General features: G+C 38.3%; 1 protein-coding gene across 1 annotated transcript in view; it reads right to left on the bottom strand.

Annotated features, from left to right (window-relative positions):
• The window catches only part of TOX (thymocyte selection associated high mobility group box), a 304,689-nt gene that overhangs the window by 34,643 nt on the left and 247,700 nt on the right, over nucleotides 1-22,346 (bottom strand). Inside the window, exon 4 of the mRNA XM_007464057.1 lies at nucleotides 12,194-12,475. Within this exon, the coding sequence (XP_007464119.1) occupies nucleotides 12,194-12,475 (282 nt within the window). The remainder of the gene's footprint in view (nucleotides 1-12,193; nucleotides 12,476-22,346) is intronic.

Raw genomic sequence — 22,346 nt, forward strand, 5'->3', positions numbered from 1 at the left:
GGCATGTGGGACCTTCCCGGACCGGGGCACGAACCCGTGTCCCCTGCATTGGCAGGCGGACTCTCGACCACTGCGCCACCAGGGAAGCCCCCTACTTATGATTTTTAAACAATAGTGGGCAACATGTCCAATGAATAAAGTTGAATGGCTTTTAGTGTTGCACTTAGGTCTACGGAATGCTGCTGGGAAAGCCTAGCAATGCTCATGGCGTGGAGAATGGCATAATCTAGACCCTAGATCAGCGATGTCCAACAGAAGTTTCTGCAATGGGGGTACAGTTCTAAAATCTGCACTATTCAATATGGTAGCCACTAGTTACATGTAACTAATGAGTATGTGAAATGCAGCTAGCAGGAATAAGAAACAAAATTTTATATTTTATATAATTTTAATTGCCTTACATTGAAAGAGCTACATGCAGCTAGTCTCTACCATATTGGATCTGTAAACTAGATCCTCAAATCTAGACATTTCTAGAACAGCTTTAATATTCAGTTTCAGGATAGATTCCATTTTCTCCCATTTTTCCTTGAGTATGAATATTTGGATAATCTGAATTGTTATTATGATGCAAGTGGGAAGAACCCCCACAATGTATTGATATTTAAGACATCTGCATTTGAACTTTGATACTAATTATATGTGATGTCACTTTATCCACCTCTATAGAATGAGAGATTTGGGCTACGATTTCTTTCTAGCTCTAAAATTATATGAATCTACATGAGTATCAAGTACTGTTGTCTCGGAAGGAACCCTCTTTCCACACGCCTCTCCCACCAGCACAAAGGGCCCCGTACACTGTCTCCTGAGGAAGTCACCATTATCAGGAGGTTCTGCAACCTCACCTTCTCTTATTATGACTGTTGTTGCTTTTTTCTTCTTGGCAAACAATGTAATATGTATCTTATTCAGATGAATCGCCAGGCAGAGTAGTATGTGTAAAGTAACTCCCACCATTGGAGATGAAGCATGATCTCCTGAGAGGCCAGTCGATGTGACATCAGAGGATCCACACTCATGTCCTCCTTTACTATTTTTAGCTGTGAAATCTTGGCAAGTTACATAATTTCTCTGAGCCTCCATTTCCTCTAGTGCAAACCAGGTGCAGTGCCATTTTGTGATTACTGAGATGATATATACATATAAATATGTTTAAAACTTTCAAATGATATTCAGATGTTAATTATGACATAGTAGTAACTTTTTACTGAATGAATGGAAAGAAATGACCTTAACACTAATTTGTGATGCCATATGGTCTTGGTTTAAAAGATATGCCTTGGGAACCAAACAGAGACAGGAAAAAAAAACTAAGTGAATTCTTCGGCTTTGGCTTTAGTGAGAAAGTTATTTAAAAGATTATCATTTTGAAACTGTCTACTGAAGCAGACTGAACAACCCCATGGGGACAGGATGCTCTGAACTGAGCTGACAAGCTAACGTAGATTAACACTAGAAGATAACTTCCCCAGGATGGGTTTGAGGTGATCCTGTCAAATGACTGGTCCTCAGGTAAATCTGCCAAAGGACAAGGATGCTGGGACTGGGCTGAGTTGATACTGGGCAAACTGGTGTAACGGCTCTAAACTAAACATGTAGGCAAATATGACCTAGAATGGTCATTCTCAATGGGTGAATGTTAGAATCACCTGGGAAACTTAAATAACACCCTCATGTCCAGGCTTTAGCTCTATACTGATTAAATGAGAAAGTCTAGGAGCAGGAGACACTGGTCTCAGTCACCCTTAACTCTACTCCTCCAACTGCCCTTTAACTATTTCAGACAGGCAACAAACAAGCCAACTTTCTCTTTGCCCCAAGGCTACACAGAGCCATCTTCCTTCTCTTCACAGCCAGACCCCTCCACGTGGTTGTGCTGGCTGCAGGCAGCTTCGGCAACTCACTGTACCTCCCCATTGCTTAGCTTTCAGTAAGGTCGCCAAGGACCACGCTGATAAACCCAGTGGGCTTTTTACTCTTCCCCTGACCTGCTTTCTCATGGGAGTGTCCTGTCTCTGCCAAGGGCTCCATGACATCACGGTCTCTGGGTTTCATGCCTACCTCGGTGTCCTCACTGTTTCCAGAATCATTTCTAGGCCCATCCTCTCCACCTGGCCATTAAATGGTAGTGTTCCTGATGTTTTTTTCCTTTTCTTTTCTTTCTTTTTTTTTTCTGTAGACTGTCTTCTCTTGTGAGTTTGTACTTAGGAATGTCTTAAGACGCAGGGTTTCCATTACCATTTGCGGGTGGATGAGTGTCAAGTTCTTTTCCTCTGAATTCTGAGCACAGAAACAATTGCTATTTTGACATCTTTATCTTCTTTATTTTTTTTTATACTTTCCAAATTTTCTAAACATAACTATTCCTATATTCCAAATAACAAAATATCAAGAAGAAAAATAAAAAGGATTCAAGGAAGACCACAATGAAGAATATTAAAAATGAAGGGATCGTGACATTGGAGGTCATATTTCATCAAGGATTGGGAATATTTAGACAAAGGTAACAAAGTGTAAGGAAATGAGTGGTCCTCCATAGGGAATATTTACCTGGACTCCTTTTAAATTTTAATTGAAAAATTAGTGATCTGAAACATTAAAATCTCCATGATTGCAGATTATATCTGTCTTTGTAGAAAATAATCAAATGTCAGTTGTAGAGATAAATTTCCTATGATTCACTGCAAATATTTTTATTAAAAGATTTTCCCAAATAATTTAAATAGTTTCCAATTCCATTGTCCAAAATTGTGTTTGAACTGATAAGCTTTATGCTTCCTTTCTTTTTAAATTGGGATTGGACAACATGGTGCGATCTACTGGATACGTGATGCCCTGTGATAACAGAAAGGACAGTTATCCTCCTGCTGGGCAACGTGGCCCTTCTTTCTAGGGATGCTCTGCAGAAGCAGGAGGACCTGTTACTGCCAGTGAGAAGCTCTAAGTATCAAGTGTATGAAAACCACAAATTACTGTTTTGAGGCCACGTAGAGGAACCCTATAGGAATCTCTAAACAATTCCATGCAGCCAATCAATTTGGTTGGTTTTCTGGAGGCTTCCCTTATTTTCCTGGCTTGTTCCTATATTCTTGGTTCATAATATTCTGACCACTTATAAAACTGCCTTCATAGAACTGAACTATGGTTTAAGATAATGCCCTTTCACCAAAAGCTGATGTAAGAGGTAACAATGAAAATAAAAATTATGTATGAAAGAGTTTTTAAAAATAAAATGTGCTTTGAAGGGAATCACTGTGATACTGCTCAGTGTTCCTTGTACAAAGACTTACTGGATATGTACAATGTCTTTGCTTTTAGGATGCAATAACGGGATACAAATTCCTTGTTTTGGTCTGATGTCTAATGCACCCATGCAGGTGGGCAGTGCTCTGTGAAGTGAAAGCTGTCTGCCACGTGAACACTGGGCGTTGCCTCCTGATGTGTGAGGGTCTCATTTTTTATTTTGCATTTTGCCTATGTTTGGGAAGGTACAGAAATGAGCTGCTATTTTACAGTCCGTATAATGAACTGGGAATTTGTCAGGCCTACTATCTGGCAGTAGTTTCATCACATATTTGAAAACCACATGATCATATCTCATATACAAAGCCTCCCTAAAGAAAGAAATGTGGCTATAATTTGGATCCTCTTACACGCCAGGAATGGATTGTATCTTGAAAGACACCTGGCCTTTCTGACCATCAGCTCTTTGGAATGAACACAATGATGATAAATACGACTGTGGTGAGGAAATTAGCTAAATGGATTTGTAATACGTGCCTGGATCTTAATTTTGAGTGTTGTCTGGATCCTGAATTCTTACTTAGAGGAATGAAAGCTTATAATTTTATGTCCTAATTTTCTAAGAGACCCTGACTTCTGCAGTCTAGAGCAGCACTATCTTATGGAATTTTCTGGAAAGATAGAAATGTTCTCTGCACTGTTTGAAAGGGTAGCCACTAGCCACACGTGGCTATGGAGAATGTTGTGCTGGAGCAACTGAGGAAATGCATTTTTTATTTATTTAATTTTAATTAGTCAAATTTAAATGTACACAGTCATACAGGACTTGTGGAGAGCATTGTGTACTGGACATTGTTTTAGTGTATAACATTTCTAGAGTTACTAGGGTTCTAAGACTGAAGAGTTAAATTTAATTCCAACGTCATAATCTTTACAATACAGAAGAAACCATATAATGCAAAAATATAAACTCGCCACAATGATGAGCACATTGAGAGTAAGGACAAGGTTCCGTTAATCTTTCCATGCTCACAGCATCCGTTCGGAGTCTTACATGCAGCGGATCATCACACATTTCCACCCCTGTATTATACAGCAGTGGGCAGAGGCTTAGAATGACAAGGAAAAGGACATTTGAGACACATATAAAAGTTGTATGAGGGCTTCCCTGGTGGCGCAGTGGTTGAGAGTCTGCCTGCCGATGCAGGGGATACGGGTTCATGCCCTGGTCCGGGAGGATCCCACATGCCGCGGAGCAACTAGGCCCGTGAGCCACAACTACTGAGCCTGCGCGCCTGGAGCCTGTGCTCCGCAGTAAGAGAGGCCGCGATAGTGAGAGGCCCACGCACCGCGATGAAGACTGGCCCCCGCTCGCCACAACCAGAGAAAGCCCTCGCACAGAAACGAAGACCCAACACAGCCAAAAAATAAATTAATTAATTAATTTAAAAAAATGCAAATTCTTGAGTCCTACCCCATTCTATAAAAAAAATTTTAAAGTTGTATGAAAATCATAGCAACTAAGAACATGTCTGGTTTGAGGCTTTAACTGTAATCTTGATCACCCACAGGCTTATTTCATATTCAATTTAAGCACTCATGAATAAACAAATACACACACAAATACATAAAGATACTGCTCTCACATGTGCTTTACACAGAGACATGCGCTTCATGTAACTGACTTGTAGACATAGATGTATTTCCCAAATCCCTAGGGGGTGTCCTTATGCTTCTGGTAATCCACCTCCTGTCATGTCTTATTGCTTAATTATAGTGATGTATTTAACTTATTAATCACAAGAAAACAATAATTTTTCACTTTAAAAAAGTAATGTGTTAATGGTGCTACTTAGAGAACACTTCTTAAGAATACAGAGTACTGGAGTTAAGAGTCTCAAGGAAAGAGAATCACTGATGTTGAAATGTCCCTGGAGAAGTTAGAAACGTCTATAAGCATATTAAAAATAAACTGCCACAGTCCCAAAGCCTTTAATGGAGCTGGGAAAGCTGTTTAATGCACACTAACTTGCAGTGATGGCTGTAGTTTAAAATAGATTTTAATCAAGCACCATCTGCATAATAGGCTGAACAAACAACACAGAACTCCACTTATAACTCTTATCATGTAAAGTAAATATTATAAAATCTTCACCATAGTAACAGGGCATATCACAGCACTTTTTGTGATGGTACTGTTTCTGTAAGTGAAAAATTCTGCTACTTAAATTCATTCTCTCTTTTCTTTCTAAACTATGCCATCTAAAATCCCCTTATGAGAATAACTTCAAATAAGCATGGAAAGTAAGTCATCTAGTTACTGTGAAATCAGCAAGGTTGTAATACCTCTTTCATTTTACAATCGGGTTTATTATTATCATTAATAATAACAGTACATTTAATGACTCAAAACATCAATTATAGAAAACCACATATAAAATGGTATACTCTTGAGATGATTCACAAGTGCAAGGCATTGTATCGGTACCACAGTTTGTAAAATAAATTCATTTTTAAGGATCCTGGATTCTGCCAAAGATAACTGAGTTTAGTTTTAGGATGAGGTTAGCAAAAATACTCAGTGGCCTTATATAAGGTAAGAAATTTGGGCTACTGTCCAGAAAAATCACTTTAAAGTGAAGAAAAGATTTGATTGTAATTATATACACCTGTTAGTTATGTTTATCAATTTTGTTAGATTCATTTGGTCTTTTCTAAATTTGCCTGTCTAGGGCAATATGTTTACTTCTTATTATTTTTGACTGAGGGTTTCTCCTGCCTTACACAGAATGCACAAGCTATCAATATATGGTCCCAGTGAATAAAATGCCAGGTGCCTACGTGTAGCCTCACTTGAGTTTTATTCCATGACTTAATCAAGTATGCTCGATTATCCAGAGTATGAATCATCTGAGAACATATACACCTTGAAAATACTATATCCCAGTATAATTTAATTACTTAAATGGATTTTAGGAACCGTTATTTGGAGTCGAGTACTAACTGGCTGCTCGACTGAATTTTACTATTTTCCCCAGAACTACTTTGCTAAGTTCAGCCTTAACCGATAGGATACTTTATTTTTGATAAACAAGTACATATTAGTTGCTGGGATACTTTTAAGAAATTCTTAAAAGTATCATGCATATTATATCATGTGAAGTGTTTAACAACTGTGTAATAAAATACAGTTCAACGTGGAAAATACCAGACTTTAAACTCCCAATTTTAAATATTCTGTCCTAATGTTAGACAGTGTGACCAGACATTGGGTACCAACATTGCTTGATTTCACTTCATGTTTATAGAAACCTGTCTGCTTATCATTTTTATTTTATTCCAGGAATCTTCTAGCCTTCAGAACGGTGGTAAATAACAAGTACTTTTCTAAAGGCTTATTTAATTGTTGCTCTAGTGACACCCTATATTTTTTGAGAAAAAAATCCCTTCTCTTTGTGTCCAGTATGGTAATGTACATGCAGTGATGAACTAGCAAATTCTAAGAAACTCTTAAAAGCAAAAAAAAGTAAGCAAAAGCAGGAACCCAGAGAAGTAAGCAGAGTACTGGAGCCAGCTTTCATCTTGAAGACAGCCGCTGAACCTGGTGAAATTGAGTCAAAGTCATAGCAGATAGAAGACAAAGCCCATGGCTGACCAAAAACAGTGGGATGTTTAATGGGAGCCTTCCTATTAAAAGTCAGGACACAAAAGAATTAGACTTTCAGTGCAGGGTGAAATAAAATGATCTCCCTTGCATGTTCCCTCCCGAGACCTGCAAGGACGATTCTGAATGAGAGGGGAGGAATATCTTTTGTGATAATTCACAAACAGAAGCCAGCTTTTGTAAGGATTTATACCCTGGATGCATACTACTCGAGTGGTCTGAAAAACTTTAAGCCCAAAGCGGTTCTAGATTGTAATGGTCCAATATGCTTGGGATGCTTGGCAGAAGCAAACACAAATCATCCTTAAAGGAGTCCACTTTCCAACCAGGTCTAACAGAATTCTTATAAAGTTCTAATGAATATCAGCTGCTATTCTAAAAGCAAAAAAGCAAAATGAAACAAGGCAGTAAAACCAAGAGCAGCAGCAACAATAAACAACAGAATCAGACCCCAAAAGGTGTCACATATTGGAATTAGCTTAAAGAACAAAAGAGATTCAATCTATGGATAAAGAGGAAGCAACTAAAAAAACAAACAAAAAAAGTCCAAACAGATTTGAGAAAGAACCAAATAAAACTGGAAATATAAAATAATTGAAATTAAAACCTCAATATATCAGCTTTAATTTCAGATTTGATATAGCTGAAAATTGAATTACAAACTGGGAAATGGATATAAATAAATTAATCAGAATGTAATACACAGCAAGAAGGAAACAGAAAATATGAAAGAAAAGAGTCATGGAGGATAGGATGAGGAAGTCTAGCATTTATCTTATCAGAATTACAGAATGAGAAAGGAGTAACAATAGGGTAGAGGAAATTTCTGGAAAACACCCAGAACTGATGAAAAACAGAAATATTTAAATTTGGGATAAATTTAAAGGAACCCACGTACTACACAATGATGCTGCAGGACACCGAAGGCAAGAGACGATCTTAAAACTAGTCAGAGAACAGAGGCAGATTACTTTCAAAGGGAAGACAGTGAGGCAGCAGAATTCTCAAAAGCAATACTGAAAATCAGGATTCAATGGAGTAATATATTGTCTTCAAAATGATAATAGAGAATCACTGTCAATCTAAAATTCTTTTCCTAGTGGAAGTACTTTTTAAGGTAATCATGTTCCCAATAGATCCTCATGAGAGAAAATTTTAAAGCCATAGGGAAAATGACGTCAGATGACAAACTTTACGTGTGAATAAAGCTAAAGAAAAAAGACTATAAAGACAATAAAAATAGTATTTCATGGAGTTCATAAAATTACATTTAATTTAAATTTAAGATAAATTATAATTTAAATGATAATTAAGATAAACAACAGCAATAACTGCTCTAGTATAAATTGAAAGGAGGGTGTTTGGAGTTACAGTAATTTAAGAAGGGTAAAGATATTGATCAATGTTAGACTTTCACGCATTTGTGTGTCAGGAGTAGTTACTAAATAAAGAGAAAGATTATAAAATTTCCAGCCTTAAAATGGGAAATTTTGGAATGAGAAAAGTAAGAACAATCTTAAGGAAGGTAAGAAAGAGACAAGAAACATAGACACATGTGGGACAACTAGAAAGCAACATATCAATACTGAAATGAGAAATAAACTCAAATATTTTAGTATTTATATGAATGTAAATGAAGTCACTTTCATTTGAAAGTAAAAATTTAACTATATACCACTGACAAGAGACACATATAAAAAGAAGACTTTCAGCAGAGAAGCTGAAAGTAAAAGGATGGAAAAACATATCTTGTGATTCTTAGCCCATAATTTCCTTAAAGGGAAAACTGTGCTAAAAATACAGTTGTAATGCCAGATACTTTAAGTGTCTTAAAGTGTCTGTTATATTACACACATTGGATTACAGGCTTAGAACCACAAGCTACCCGAGTTTGTATTTCTTTGATGTTTGACTGCATGTCTAGTTTATGACTTCAGGCTGTCAACACAGCTCCAGAGCAATCAGAACCGTAAGGAGTGTTTATAAGGTGATAATTTATTTTACGGATGTATTTACAATATTTCTCTCTGTCAAAACAAAGTTATTTCATTTACTTGTTCAATTAGATAAACTGGAATTAATATGCAATTGCTTAAGAGAGCACAAAGTATCAAGAGGGAAGGTTTAAAGCCTTCTTTTTCAGCTGTGAGACTAAATATTCTTTTTTTAGATCTCGTTGGAAATGATTTAAATGAACCTTTTGACTTAACGTTACTTCACTTTTAACTGGAGCTGCTGCAGTACAACAGTCCACATAAATCCTGCTCATACATAAAGGAAAATTCCAGTTTAATCATTAGCTGTGATGAAGAATGCCTGAGCATTTTCATCAGAGGACTTTTTTTAGCCGTTTAATAAACATAAGTTGAATAAATGGGCAGGAGAATTTTGTACTGGAGAGAAGGTGAAGGACAGCGCGTAGAGCTGGAATGGGAGGATGGATTTTGAGATGGAAAATGCACTTAAACTCAACATAAATTTGAGAATATTTGTGTAGACAAAAAGTCATTTTAATGAGGGCATTCTTGAGAAATCCACCCATAGGCCTTCACACATAGCTTATTCAAGACTATATGACTATGGAATATAAATTCCACTATATAATGCTTATGTGATCATTAATAAGAAGCTATACATTACTTTGAGATATGGATGTTAAGTGATTGGGTAGGATACTCACTGGCAAAGTTTCATACTAGCCTGGAAACTCATAACATACAAATTCATACCTCAGCAAAATTGTAAGATATGGACCTTATGCATCAATAGAAAATGGCAGAACCTGTCAATATTAATTCTATGAATTTCTGGTTTCTACTCAGTCTGCTACTCATATAAATTGAAGAGTCTGGAAAATGCTATTGTAAGTAAGAATAATCTTGCATAAAATTTACTGTCAGAAGATGCTAATTTTGCATTAATTTCCTGAAATGTCAGCAGTGAATACTGATAAAGATATAATCCAGATGCACAAATTGATCTTTACTATGAGTAGAACATTAATTTTTCCCCTTGCAATATAGTACTTAACATCTGTGTTTAGAAATTTAACTTGAATTATCCACGCATAATTTGATATCTAAATCACTGGCCACAAACAGATTCCTGGTGTTCACACTTAGATCCAGGTGCTCATTAGCTGGAGACACCGTTAGAATAATATAGATTTTCTTAAAAACTTTTTTGCCCTCTAAGCGATCAGCCAAAGGTTAGGCTGCTACTAGCCCAATACATTCTTTATGTAATATCAATTAGTCTCCCCCCTCCTTTTTTACTTTCCCTCTTGAGAGGCTGGCTCACTGACAGGGAGAGACTGTGCAGGTAGAGGGGCGCTGATATCTAGCTGTGCAGCTGTCCTGAAATGTACCTGGGATTTGTTTTCATCAGGGATGGTAGACAGCAGACGTGGAAATGAATGAAGTTTACACTCACACAAACCTAGAAACAGGAGGCCCAGCATGGCGTGCAGGGTGGTCAGGAGGCAGAGATGGGAGAGGGCAGAGCGTGCCCAGAGCCTTTACTGGGGTTTTTGTGGGAAGGAAGGGGCGAGGCAGGGTAGGTATACTGAGTAAGCTCAGGACTGGAATGTTTGAACAGTTTCAGTGGGGTTGGCTCTAGAGGTGGTACCTAGCCCTGGGGGGAAACTCTGCGGGGAGTACTGGCATGGTGTGTGAGAGTTTGATAAATGAGATGACTGGGGTGTGGGCTCTGGATTGGTTGGTGTGTTTATCAAAGATGCGCTCCCAGGGGAGTCATTCACTACCTCTAGGAATTAGCTACCCTGGTAGAGTTTCCAGGATTAAGGGCCTACATGCCAGAGCTTCAAGAATACTGAAAATAATAAAATATAGCCAATATAGCAGCCTTGCCTTTGTCATCAGGCTAAATAAATCTATGTGTCACTATCTGGATTGTTAAAAGATTAGTGTAGCTAGCTATTGTTAAGTTAACCACGTAGATCAGAATCCCACAGTATTGCCATTTGTCTCCCCAAAACAAAATTCGCACAAAGTGAAAAGAAAACAAAGGGCTGACACAAGTGACAATTCATTAGTGACATTAAACAAAGAGGAGGAATATGAAGTATGCATGTAGCCGCCAGTGTTTTTCACAGTAACCAGGAAAGGGTCCTTCTCACTGGGACAAATTTGGAAGATGCCTGACTGATAACCAAGGCAATAAAAAGATGATTTCGATGTTCTTGACTGAGAGTGTACTTGGTTATGATGCAGTCATTTGAAAAGGCTGCCTTGAATACTTTAAAGAACTAACTACCTTTTGTAGCTAATTTTGTAAAATAAGGACAATTAAGACCCACCTTTTTTATACAGATAACTTAAGGTGATGCAGATAGACAGACAGACAACCATACTGGCCCGGGGTTAACAAGAGATAGGTAATGAAACACCTAGGCTCCTTCTTCTGGAAGGGAATCATCTAATATCTCTGGCCCTTCTTTTCTTCATCCTAAATATGAAAATTTTTTTTAAAAATAAATAAATAAATTTATTTTTTGGCTGTGTTGGGTCTTCGTTGCTGCGCGCGGGCTTTCTCTAGTTGAGGCGTGCGGGGTCTACTCTTTGTTGCGGTGAACAGGCTTCTCATTGCGGTGGCTTCTCTTTGTTGCGGAGCACGGGCTCTAGGCACACGGCCTGCAGTAGTTGTGGCATGCGGGCTCAGTCATTGTGGCTTGTGGGCTCTAGAGCGCAGGCTCAGTAGTTGTGGCGCACGGGCTTAGTTGCTCCGCGGCATGCGGGATCTTCCCGGACCAGGGCTCGAACCCGTGTCCCCTGCACTGGCAGGCGGATTCTTAACCACTGCGCCACCAGGCAAGTCCCCTAAATATGAAATGTTTGGATAAGATGATCTCAAAGGATTCCTCTAACCATAACACACACACACACACACACACACACACACACACACACACAGCACCATCATTATATCCCTGGGATGCTGCCTTCTTAAAATAAAGTGGTTAAATTGAAAGATGTTTTGGAATGAGTGGTGAATTAAGCTTGATTTTGGACACTGAGTCCTACAAGATTATTTATTCTCCCTTACTCACTATGCAGACCCTACACTGTGTGGGTGCAAACCCTACTTTTATGTTTAATACATTTGCACTGAGAGGATTTGTTAGGAACTTAAAAATGCAATTGGACAACGTTTCTCATTTGGACGATATAACTTGCATCCACCATAGGTCAAGGGAAGTGCCAGTCAATCGTTTTTTTAGGCAGCAAGCCTTTCCTATTGGTCCCCAAAATAACCTAGTCATACCTTAGAGGTATCATCGCCTTCATCCTCATGCACTGAGCTGGACGGTGAAGGAGTTGCAGACTTGCTTCCGGGAGGAGATGGCGAGTTGTGGGGGACACTGCTTCCCCCCATGTTCAATCCAAGCTGAGCACTTAGCTGTGATTGGTTGATGGTGGTGAGCTGGCCATGCTGCATCATGCCTGGCTGCTGCCTGAGCTCTGCAGGCTGACCCCTTGGTCTCATGGCTGCCATCTGAGGATGGGAGCTATACTGACTTCCTTCTGGGCTCCGTATATCTTGCATCTGTAAAAAAAAATGCAGAGGAATAATTTTTCACAAAACGTGTTTCTGGAAAAAATTTTTAAAATTCCCTAGGCTTTAAAAATCCGTTAGGATGTCCTGCTAAACTATACACATTTCCACCCCGTCCCTCAGAGTAGGATAATCCTAACAGTATATACCACCCTGAATTTGAGAATTCAGTCAACATCACATTTCATTACTCAAGACCTGGTTGATTATATTTACAGTCCTTCTTTACACTACAACGAAATGCAAACATAGAGCATTAACAGCTATTTCTGGTGTAAGTTTCAAAATGTTGATGCTTATTAGCGTGTCAATATTATATAATTATTAGTGATTACAGCATTCACAGTAATTCATGAAACTCTATTTCTTTGATTCTCATCATTTAAAAAAGGTTTTGAAAGTTAAGCATACTATGGTTCTCAGTTTACTTCTATATAGGCTAGTACTGGCCAAATGATCTACGAACCTCCGACTCAGAACATTTACAGGCTTGTATTAACCAACTGATTAACTGACTATTGAAATGATTTGACTACACAGCCCGATTTGAAAGTAAAGCTCTAAAGTTGCAAGGACACCATATTAATCCATTATGCTATCTGGGTCACTGCTTTTTAGCCTTAATGAGACTCACTCTTACAATTCAAGCAGTGAATTTCATCTCTGCAAGAATTAGAATTAAAAGCATTGGAGGATGAAGCTCTTAACATAACTAGAGGTCAAATGTGTTGTAAGAAGAGTGTGGTGGATTTCACTTAATGTTTCTCTGGCATTTTCAAACTTAAAATAATGGGGACTATTTTGTGGTGCTTACAGAAGCAGCTGTTTTGTTCACTCTGAAGGGCATTGGGGAGTTCATGCAGGTAGAGGGTTTACAAAACAAGAGAGAGAGAAAAAGAAACAAATGGAAAAAAGGAGGGCAGTGAAGAGATATATGTTAATGTTACATTTGGGAATGGAAAAAGTAAAACTAATGTTACCTTTCTCTATTTCATTAAAAAAAAAAACCCATATAGTGTCAGATATTACCACCATGACATGGAAATAATGAAAAGGTCAATTAAATAACTTAGTCATAGGAATTTTTTTCTTTTGGTAATAAAATCATTTTCTACCAATGCTCTCTAGTCATTTTACCAACCTCGTTAGACCTCCCTGAAACTGGAGTGGTGACTGAAGAGGTGTCTGCCTGTGTTCTCTGTATTAGGTTTACTGTCTCCACCATAAGGCATCTGATGAGTCAACACCTTTTGACCTTTTCCCAAGTCTTGCTACTGTTTCATCTTCAGACTCAGTTCTAGGAATCCTAGACTCTGGCTCTCCTGGGTGAAGGGTTCGTCTGGCTCTATGGCTTTGTACCCATTGATTGCCTCGTTTAAATCAACCTTTTTCCCATAATTTAAACCACGTTCCTCCAATCCTTCAAAAGTAGCTCATAGCTCTCCTTTTTATGAAACCCCTCATTAAGCAGGTATCACTATTCAGTGATACATGTGAGCGCTGCAGAGCCTCTAGTGACACGATCTCAATCTACAGAAGAGGAGACCGAGGGGCTGTGAACGTCTGTTGAATAAATATATAAATGAATGACTAAACCCCAGAGATCTTAAATGACTTCCCCGAACCACACAGTTGGAGTTAAAACCTACATCTCTCAATTCCAGTCTCTGATACTTCCTACTGTATTAAGCAGCTGATGCAATATTTTACGTATCCCAAAGAGAGAGTTCTAGTTAATTATAGTCAAAAACACCCATCCAATACCGCCTACCCAAATCCATGGTTTTTATCTAGTCCATTCATGTTGCCTCCACTCACATTTACTAAAATAGATTTTGTTCCTGCTTAACTGTTCCTGTAACTTCCATAATCTGACCTTCTCTGTGAAATAATACTAGCTTTCACAGTTATCCATAAAGTTGTGCCACTGAGTCCTTTTCAGGCCCATACTCTGAGGCCCTGAGGTCCTATTGTGTTCTTCCTTAGACCCTTAGCATGTAGAACTGGTCTCTCATCGTGGGCACAGAGGAATGGGCGCCCATAAAGGCCACTGTCCTATACAGGGCAGCTCCCGCTCCCAGCCCTGCACAGAAGAAAGCACTCACGTGCATGTTCAAACATATCTGTTTGTAGAGGACACATTTTTAGAGCCCTGCAAATTAAAAATGTTTACTAACAAAATCATACTTTAAATTATCTTTCCAAACGTATGTAGCTAATTGATATCTTTATTTCTCTGTCACATAAATCCCAAGTTACAAGCATGAACAGCTGTAACCTATTGGGAGCCCACTTCTCACTCTTTCAGAAATATTGTGGTTTCCACGTGACATTGCAGATGATCTCTAAATTGACTTACACACAGAATTTCCAGATTTACGACTACAAATTTCACTTTAGAGCACCTATCTCTTCCTCCATTTTGTAATCCTTTTTATTGTTTTCTCATGCTAATTAGTGTGGTGGGTAGATCTCTGAGAACTAACATTGTATTTCCACCTTTGTTATATTAGTAGAAGGAGGTGGGCATGGTGGAAGGGGGTAGGGAATCAATCTGGGTCGGGACCACAGAGTACTCAACAGGGTACCACTTTTTCAAAAGACTCATCCTTAGTTCAAAATATGGTGTCACCAATGGTGTTAGGCCAGCAGACAGCAGCTTTAACACTGAGTCAAAGAATAATTTTCCTTTGTGGAGGGTGGCAAGCACAAATCAGAGAGCATACTCATCTCTTTAGGTCTCAGATGCACTTAGATCTTAACACCCTTGGTGACATTTCTGAATTAGGAGGAGTTTTTCCATTTCACCTTTTTGCTTTGACAGAAGTCAGTTTACTATTTATCACTGCCTAATGTATAATATGGGGCAAATTAAATTGGAGGGACTCTGATACTGAAAACTGAGAATAATTAGTCAGCTCATGAAGGTAAGCAAATGTTCTGATTACTGGTTTCCTTCTAGGAAGATAGCGAGTGACTAACTACAGGTCTTAATGTGAAATACGAAACTTCAACTTGCAAAATATTATTTCCTGTTACTCCCCAGTATTTTCAAGTTACTGTGAATAATTCACTTAAGTCATGCTTAATCTCAACTGCTGTTCTGATTCCTCCCAGCTCCTTCATGGACTTTATTCTTCTTACAACTTTCCACCCCTAAATGATTCCCTAACATTCTGTTTTTCAGTCGCATTTCTTCATCCAGCTAAGATGCATCATGATTTTGTTAATGGGGAACGTTCTAAATGAAAACGCACAATTCTGGCCCAAACTCCAGGTCTAACTCTGCTAGATGTCACTACTTGGACATCACCCCTGCTGGAAAACCGAACAAGGTTTTCTTTCTCAAAACTATTTTGTACTCTGTGTCCAATTTCTTTCAGTGACACCTTCATCCTCCCTGTCACTTCTACTCAAAATGTTCTAGTAATTTTGGGTTCATTCCTTTTCTATCAAACTCTTGTGAGTTCCACTGAGTCTGCTCTACAATACCCGTTCCATCTTCCCTTCCTCTCACTCACACACCATTCACGTATTTCATGCCTTCATTACCTCCTCACTTGCAATAGCTACTAAATAACTAAAAAGAATATCTTCACATCCACCCCAAAGAGTACTGTAAAATTAATCTTCATGAGCCAGACTCAAAACCTTCCCAGTGATATCTGCCTACCAAATTGAATGCAAACTGTTTAGCATGCCATTCAAGATTCCAAATGAACTTTATTCCTTATAAGTGTCCTTCACACACTTGATTTTCAACCAAACCCAACTAATTGCTTTCCTTTGCCTCTCTCTCCCTTGAACATGTGCCTTTGCGTCTATGCTGCTCTTTCAGCATTCACTTTCTGAGCATTTGCTGTTTGAACTTCTGAAAAACAGTTACAAAAAATACTTTGCTCAGTGATTTCTGGTTTGCACAGAACTTTTACCTACTGGGCCTCATAATTCCCCTTTGAGGTAGTCCTATAGAAATGGCTGTTTTGTACAAGTTTATTGAGAATGGTAGAGGATAAATGGTCTCAGATCTCTCTACCAACAAAGATTAAAAGTAGAAATAAGCTTATTTTACATATTTGTGATCTTTTCACAATTCCATGACACCATTACCATATTCACATATCCAAACCCTGAATATACTGGGTTGGCCAAAAAGTGCCTACAGTTTTTAAGTAAAAATAAAAGACACATTTTTCATTTTCGCCAAGAACTTTACTGAACGGTGTATTCACCCTTTTATTCCACTACTTTCCGCCATTTTCCAGGCAACTTCATAATTCCATCGTCCCAAAACATTTTATCTTTTTGAGCAAAGAACTGTTCCAGGTGCCTTTTTTTTTTTTTTAACATCTTTATTGGAGTATAATTGATTTACATTGTTGTGTTAGTTGCTACTGTATAACAAAGTGAATCAGCTATACATATACATATATCCCCATATCCCCTCCTTCTTGCATCTCCCTCCCACCTGCCCTATCCTACCCATCCAGGTGGTCACAAAGCACCGAGCTGATCTCCCTGTGCTATGTGGCTGCTTCCCACTAGCTATCTCTTTTACGTTTGGTAGTGTGTATATGTCCATGCCACTCTCTCACTTTGTCACAGCTTACCCTTCCCCCTTCCCATATCCTCAAGTCCATGCTCTAGTAGGTCTGTGTCTTTATTCCCGTCTTACCCCTAGGTTCTTCATGACTTTTTTTTTTCTTAGATTCCATATATGTGTGTTAGCATACGGCATTTTTCTCTTTCTGACTGACTTCACTCTGTATGACAGACTCTAGGTCCATCCACCTCACTACAAATAACTCAATTTCGTTTCGTTTTATGGCTGAGTAATATTCCATTGTATTTATGTGGCACATCTCCTTTATCCATTCATCTGTCGATGGACACTTTGGTTGCTGCCATGTCCTGGCTATTGTAAATAGTGCTGCAATGAACACTGCGGTGCACGACTCTTTTTGAATTATGGTTTTCTCAGGGTATATGCCCAGTAGTGGGATTGCTGGGTCATATGGCAGTCTATCTTTAGCTTTTTAAGGAACCTCCATACTGTTCTCCATAGTGGCTGTATCAATTTACATTCCCACCAGCAAGAGGGTTCCCTCTTCTCTACACCCTCTCCATCATTTATTCTTTGTAGATTTTTTGATGACGGCCATTCTGACCAGTGTGATACCTCATTGTAGTTTTGATTTGCTTTTCTCTAATGATTAGTGATGTTGAGCATCCTTTCATGTGTTTGTTGGCATTCTGTATATCTTCTTTGGAGAAATGTCTATTTAGGTCTTCTGCCCATTTTTGGATTGGGTTGTTTGTTTTATGATATTGAGCTGCATGATCTGCTTGTATATTTTGGAGATTAATCCTTTGTCAGTTGCTTCATTTGCAAATATTTTCTCCCATTCTGAGGGTTGTCTTTTCGTCTTGTTTATGGTTTCCTTTGCTGTGCAAAAGCTTTTAAGTTTCATTAGGTCCCATTTGTTTATTTTTGGTTTTATTTCCATTTCTCTGGGAGGTGGGTCAAAAAGGATCTTGCTGTGATTTACGTCATAGAGTGTTCTGCCTATATTTTCCCCTAAGAGTTTTATAGTGTCTGGCCTTACATTTAGGTCTTTAATCCATTTTGACTTTATATTTGTGTATGGTGTTAGGGAATGTTCAAATTTCATTCTTTCACATGTAGCTGTCCACTTTTCCCAGAACCACTTACTGAAGAGACTGTCTTTTCTCCATTGTATATTCTTGCCTCCTTTATCAAAGATAAGGTGACCATATGTGCATGGGTTTATCTCTGGGCTTTCTATCCTGTTCTATTGATCTCTATGTCTGTTTCTGTGCCAGTACCATACCGTCTTGATGACTGTAGCTTTGTAGTATAGTCTGAAGTCAGGGAGCCTGATTCCTTCAGCTCCGTTTTTCTTTCTCAAGATTGCTTTGGCTATTTGAGGTCTTTTGTGTTTCCATACAAACTGTGAAATTTTTTGCTCTAGTTCTGTGAAAAATGCCAGTGGTAGTTTGATAGGGATTGCATTAAATCTGTAGATTGCTTTGGGTAGTACAGTCATTTTCACAACGCTGATTCTTCCAATCCAAGAACATGGTATATCTCTCCATCTATTTGTATCATCTTTAGTTTCTTTCATCAGTGTCTTATAGTTTTCTGCATAGAGGTCTTTTGTCTCCTTAGGTAGGTTTATTCCTAGGTATTTTATTCTTTTTGTTGCAATGGTAAATGGGAGTGTATCCTGAATTTCTCTTTCAGATTTTTCATCATTAGTGTATAGGAATGAAAGAAATTTCTGTGCATTAATTTTGTATCCTGCTACTTTACCAAATTCATTGATTAGCTCTAGTAGTTTTCTGGTAGCATCTTTAGGATTCTCTATATATAGTATCATGTCATCTGCAAACAGTGACAGCTTTGCTTCTTCTTTTCCCATTTGGATTCCTTTTATTTCTTCTTCGCCTCTGATTGCTGCGGCTAAAACTTCCAAAACTATGTTGAATAACAGTGGAGAGAGTGGACATCCTTGCCTTGTTCCTGATCTTAGTGGAAATGGTTTCAGTTTTTCAACATTGAGAAAGATGTTAGCCTTGGTTTGTCATATATGTTCTTTATTATGTTGAGGAAAGTTCCCTCTATGCCTACTCGGGAGAGTCTTTATCATAAATGGGTGTTGAACTTTGTCCAAAGCTTTTTCTGCATCTATTGAGATGATCATATGGTTTTTATTCTTCAATTTGCTAATATGGTGTATCACTTTGATTGATTTGCGGAGATTGAAGAATCCTTGCATTCCTGGGACAAATCCCACTTGATCATGGTGTATGATCCGTTTAATGTGCTGTTGGATTCTGTTTGCTAGTATTTTGTTGAGGATTTTTGCATCTCTGTTCATCAGTGATGTCGGCCTGTAGTTTTCTTTCTTTGTGACATCTTTGTCTGGTTTTAGTATCAGGGTGATGGTGGCCTCGTAGAATGAGTTTGGGAGTGTTCCTCCCTCTGCTATATTTTGGAAGAGTTTGAGAAGGATAGGTGTTAGCTCTTCTCTAAATGTTTGATAGAATTTGCCTGTGAAGCCATCTGGTCCTGGGCTTTTGTTTGTTGGAAGATTTTTAATCACAGTTTCAGTTTCAGTGCTTGTGATTGATCTGTTTATATTTTCTATGTCTTCCTGGTTCAGTCTCAGAAGGTTGTGCTTTTCTAAGAATTTTTCCATTTCTTCCAGGTTGTCCATTATATTGGCACAGAGTTGCTTGTAGGAATCTCTCACGATCCTTTGTGTCTCTGCAGTGTCAGTTGTTACTTCTCCTTTTTCATTTCTAATTCCCTTGATTTGAGTCTTCTTCTCCCTTTTTTTCTTGATGAGTCTGGCTAGTGGTTTATCAATTTTGTTTATTTTCTCAAAGAACCAGCTTTTAGTTTTATTGATCTTTGCTGCTGTTTCCTTCATTTCTTTTTCATTTATTTCTGATCTGATCTTTATGATTTCTTTCCTTCTGCTAACTTTGGGGTTTTTTTGTTCTTTCTCTAACTGCTTTAAGTGTAAGGTTATGTTGTTCATTTGAGAGTTTTCTTGTTTCTTGCGGTAGGCTTGTATAGCTATAAACTTTCCTCGTAGAATGGCTTTTGCTGCATCCCATAGGTTTTGAGTCATTGTGTTTTCATTGTCATTTGTCTCTAGGTATTTTTTGATCTCCTCTTTGATTTCTTCAGTGGTCTCTTGGCTATTTAGTAGCGTATTGTTTAGCCTCCATGTGTTTGTATTTTTTACAGTTTTTTTTCCTATAATCGATATCCAGTCTCATCGCGTTGTGGTAGGAAAAGATACTTGATACAATTTCAATTTTCTTAAATTTACCAAGGCTTGATTTGTGACCCAAGATAGGATCTATCCTGGAGAATGTTCCATGAGCACTTGAGAAGAAAGTGTATTCTGTTGTTTTTGGATGGAATGTCCTATAAATATCAATTAAGTTCATCTTGTTTAATGTGTCATTTAAAGCTTGTGTTTCCTTCTTTTCTTCTTTTTTTAAAAAAAAATTATTTATTTAATTTATTTTTGGCTGTGTTGGGTCTTCATTGCTGTGCACGGGCTCTTCTCTAGTTGCGGCAAGTGGAGGCTACTCTTTGTTGCGGTGCACAGGCTTCTCCCTTGCGGTGGCTTCTCTTGTTGCAGAGCACGGGCTCTAGGTGCGCAGGCTTCAGTAGTTGTGGCTTGTGGGCTCAGCAGTTGTGGCTTGTGGGCTCTAGAACACAGGCTCAGTAGTTGGGCACATGGGCTTAGGTGCTCCGTGGCATGTGGGATCTTCCCGGGCCAGGGCTCAAACTCAATTCCCCTGCATTGGCAGGTAGATTCTTAACCACTGTGCCACCAGGGAAGCCCCTCCTCATGTATTTTCATTTTGGATGATCTTTCCATTGGTGAAAGTGAGGTGTTAAACTCCCGTACTATGATTGTGTTACTGTCGATTTCCCCTTTTATGGCTGTTAGTATTTGCGTTATGTATTGAGGTGCTCCTACGTTGGTTGCATATTTACAATTGTTATATCTTCTTCTTGGATTCATCCCTTGATCATTATGTAGTGTCCTTCTTTGTCTCTTGTAATAGTCTTTATTTTAAAGTCTATTCTGTCTGATATGAGAATTGCTACTCCAGCTTTCTTTAGATTTCCATTTGCACGGAATATCTTTTTCCATCCCCTCACTTTCAGTCTGTATGTGTCCCTAGGTCTCAAGTGGGTCTCTTGTAGACAGCATATATACAGGTCTTGTTTTTGTATCCATTCAGCCAGTCTATGTCTTTTGGTTGGCACATTTAATCCATTTACATTTAAAGTAATTATCGATACGTATGTCCCTGTTACCATTTTCTTAATTGTTTTGGGTTTGTTATTGTAGGTCTTTTCCTTCTCTTGCGTTTCCTGCCTAGAGAAGTTCCTTTAGCATTTGTTGTAAAGCTGGTTTAGTGGTGCTGAATTCTCTTAGTTTTGCTTGTCTGTAAAGGTTTTAATTTTCTCTGTCGAATCTGAATGAGATCCTTGCTGGGTAGAGTAATCTTGGTTGTAGGTTTTTCTCCTTCATCACTTTAAATATTTCCTGCCATTCCCTTCTGGCTTGCAGAGTTTCTGCTGAAAGGTCAGCTGTTAACCTTACGGGGATTCCCTTGTGTGATTTTTGTTGCTTTTCCCTTGCTGCTTTGAATATTTTTTCTTTGTATTTAATTTTTGATAGTTTGATTAATATGTGTCTTAGCATGTTTCTCCTTGGAGTTATCCTGTATGGGACTCTCTGTGCTTCCTGGACTTGACTGACTATTTCCTTTCCCATATTAGGGATGTTTTCAACTATAATCTCTTCAAATATTTTCTCAGTCCCTTTCTTTTTCTCTTCTTCTTCTGGGACCCCTATAATTCGAATGTTGGTGTGTTTAATGTTGTCCAAGAGGTTGTTGTTGTCCTCAATTGTTTTCATTCTTTTTTCTTTATTCTGCTCTGCGGTAGTTATTTCCACTATTTTATCTTCCAGGTCACTTATCCGTTCTTCTGCCTCAGTTATTCTGCTACTGATTCCTTCTAGAGAGTTTTTAATTTCATTTATTGTGTTGTTCATCATTATTTGTTTGCTCTTTAGTTCTTCTAGGTCCTTGTTAAACGTTTCTTGTATTTTCTCCATTTTGTTTCCAAGATTTTGGATCATCTTTACTATCATTACTCTGAATTCTTTTTCAGGTAGCCTGCCTATTTCCTCTTCATTTGTTTGGTGTGGTGGGTTTTTACCTTGCTCCTTTATCTGCTGTGCATTTCTGTGTCTTCTCCTTTTGCTTAACTTACTGTGTTTGGGGTCTCCGTTTCACA

This window comes from Lipotes vexillifer, unplaced genomic scaffold (assembly GCF_000442215.2).
Source record: "Lipotes vexillifer unplaced genomic scaffold, Lipotes_vexillifer_v1.1 scaffold69, whole genome shotgun sequence".
Taxonomy (NCBI): domain Eukaryota; kingdom Metazoa; phylum Chordata; class Mammalia; order Artiodactyla; family Lipotidae; genus Lipotes; species Lipotes vexillifer.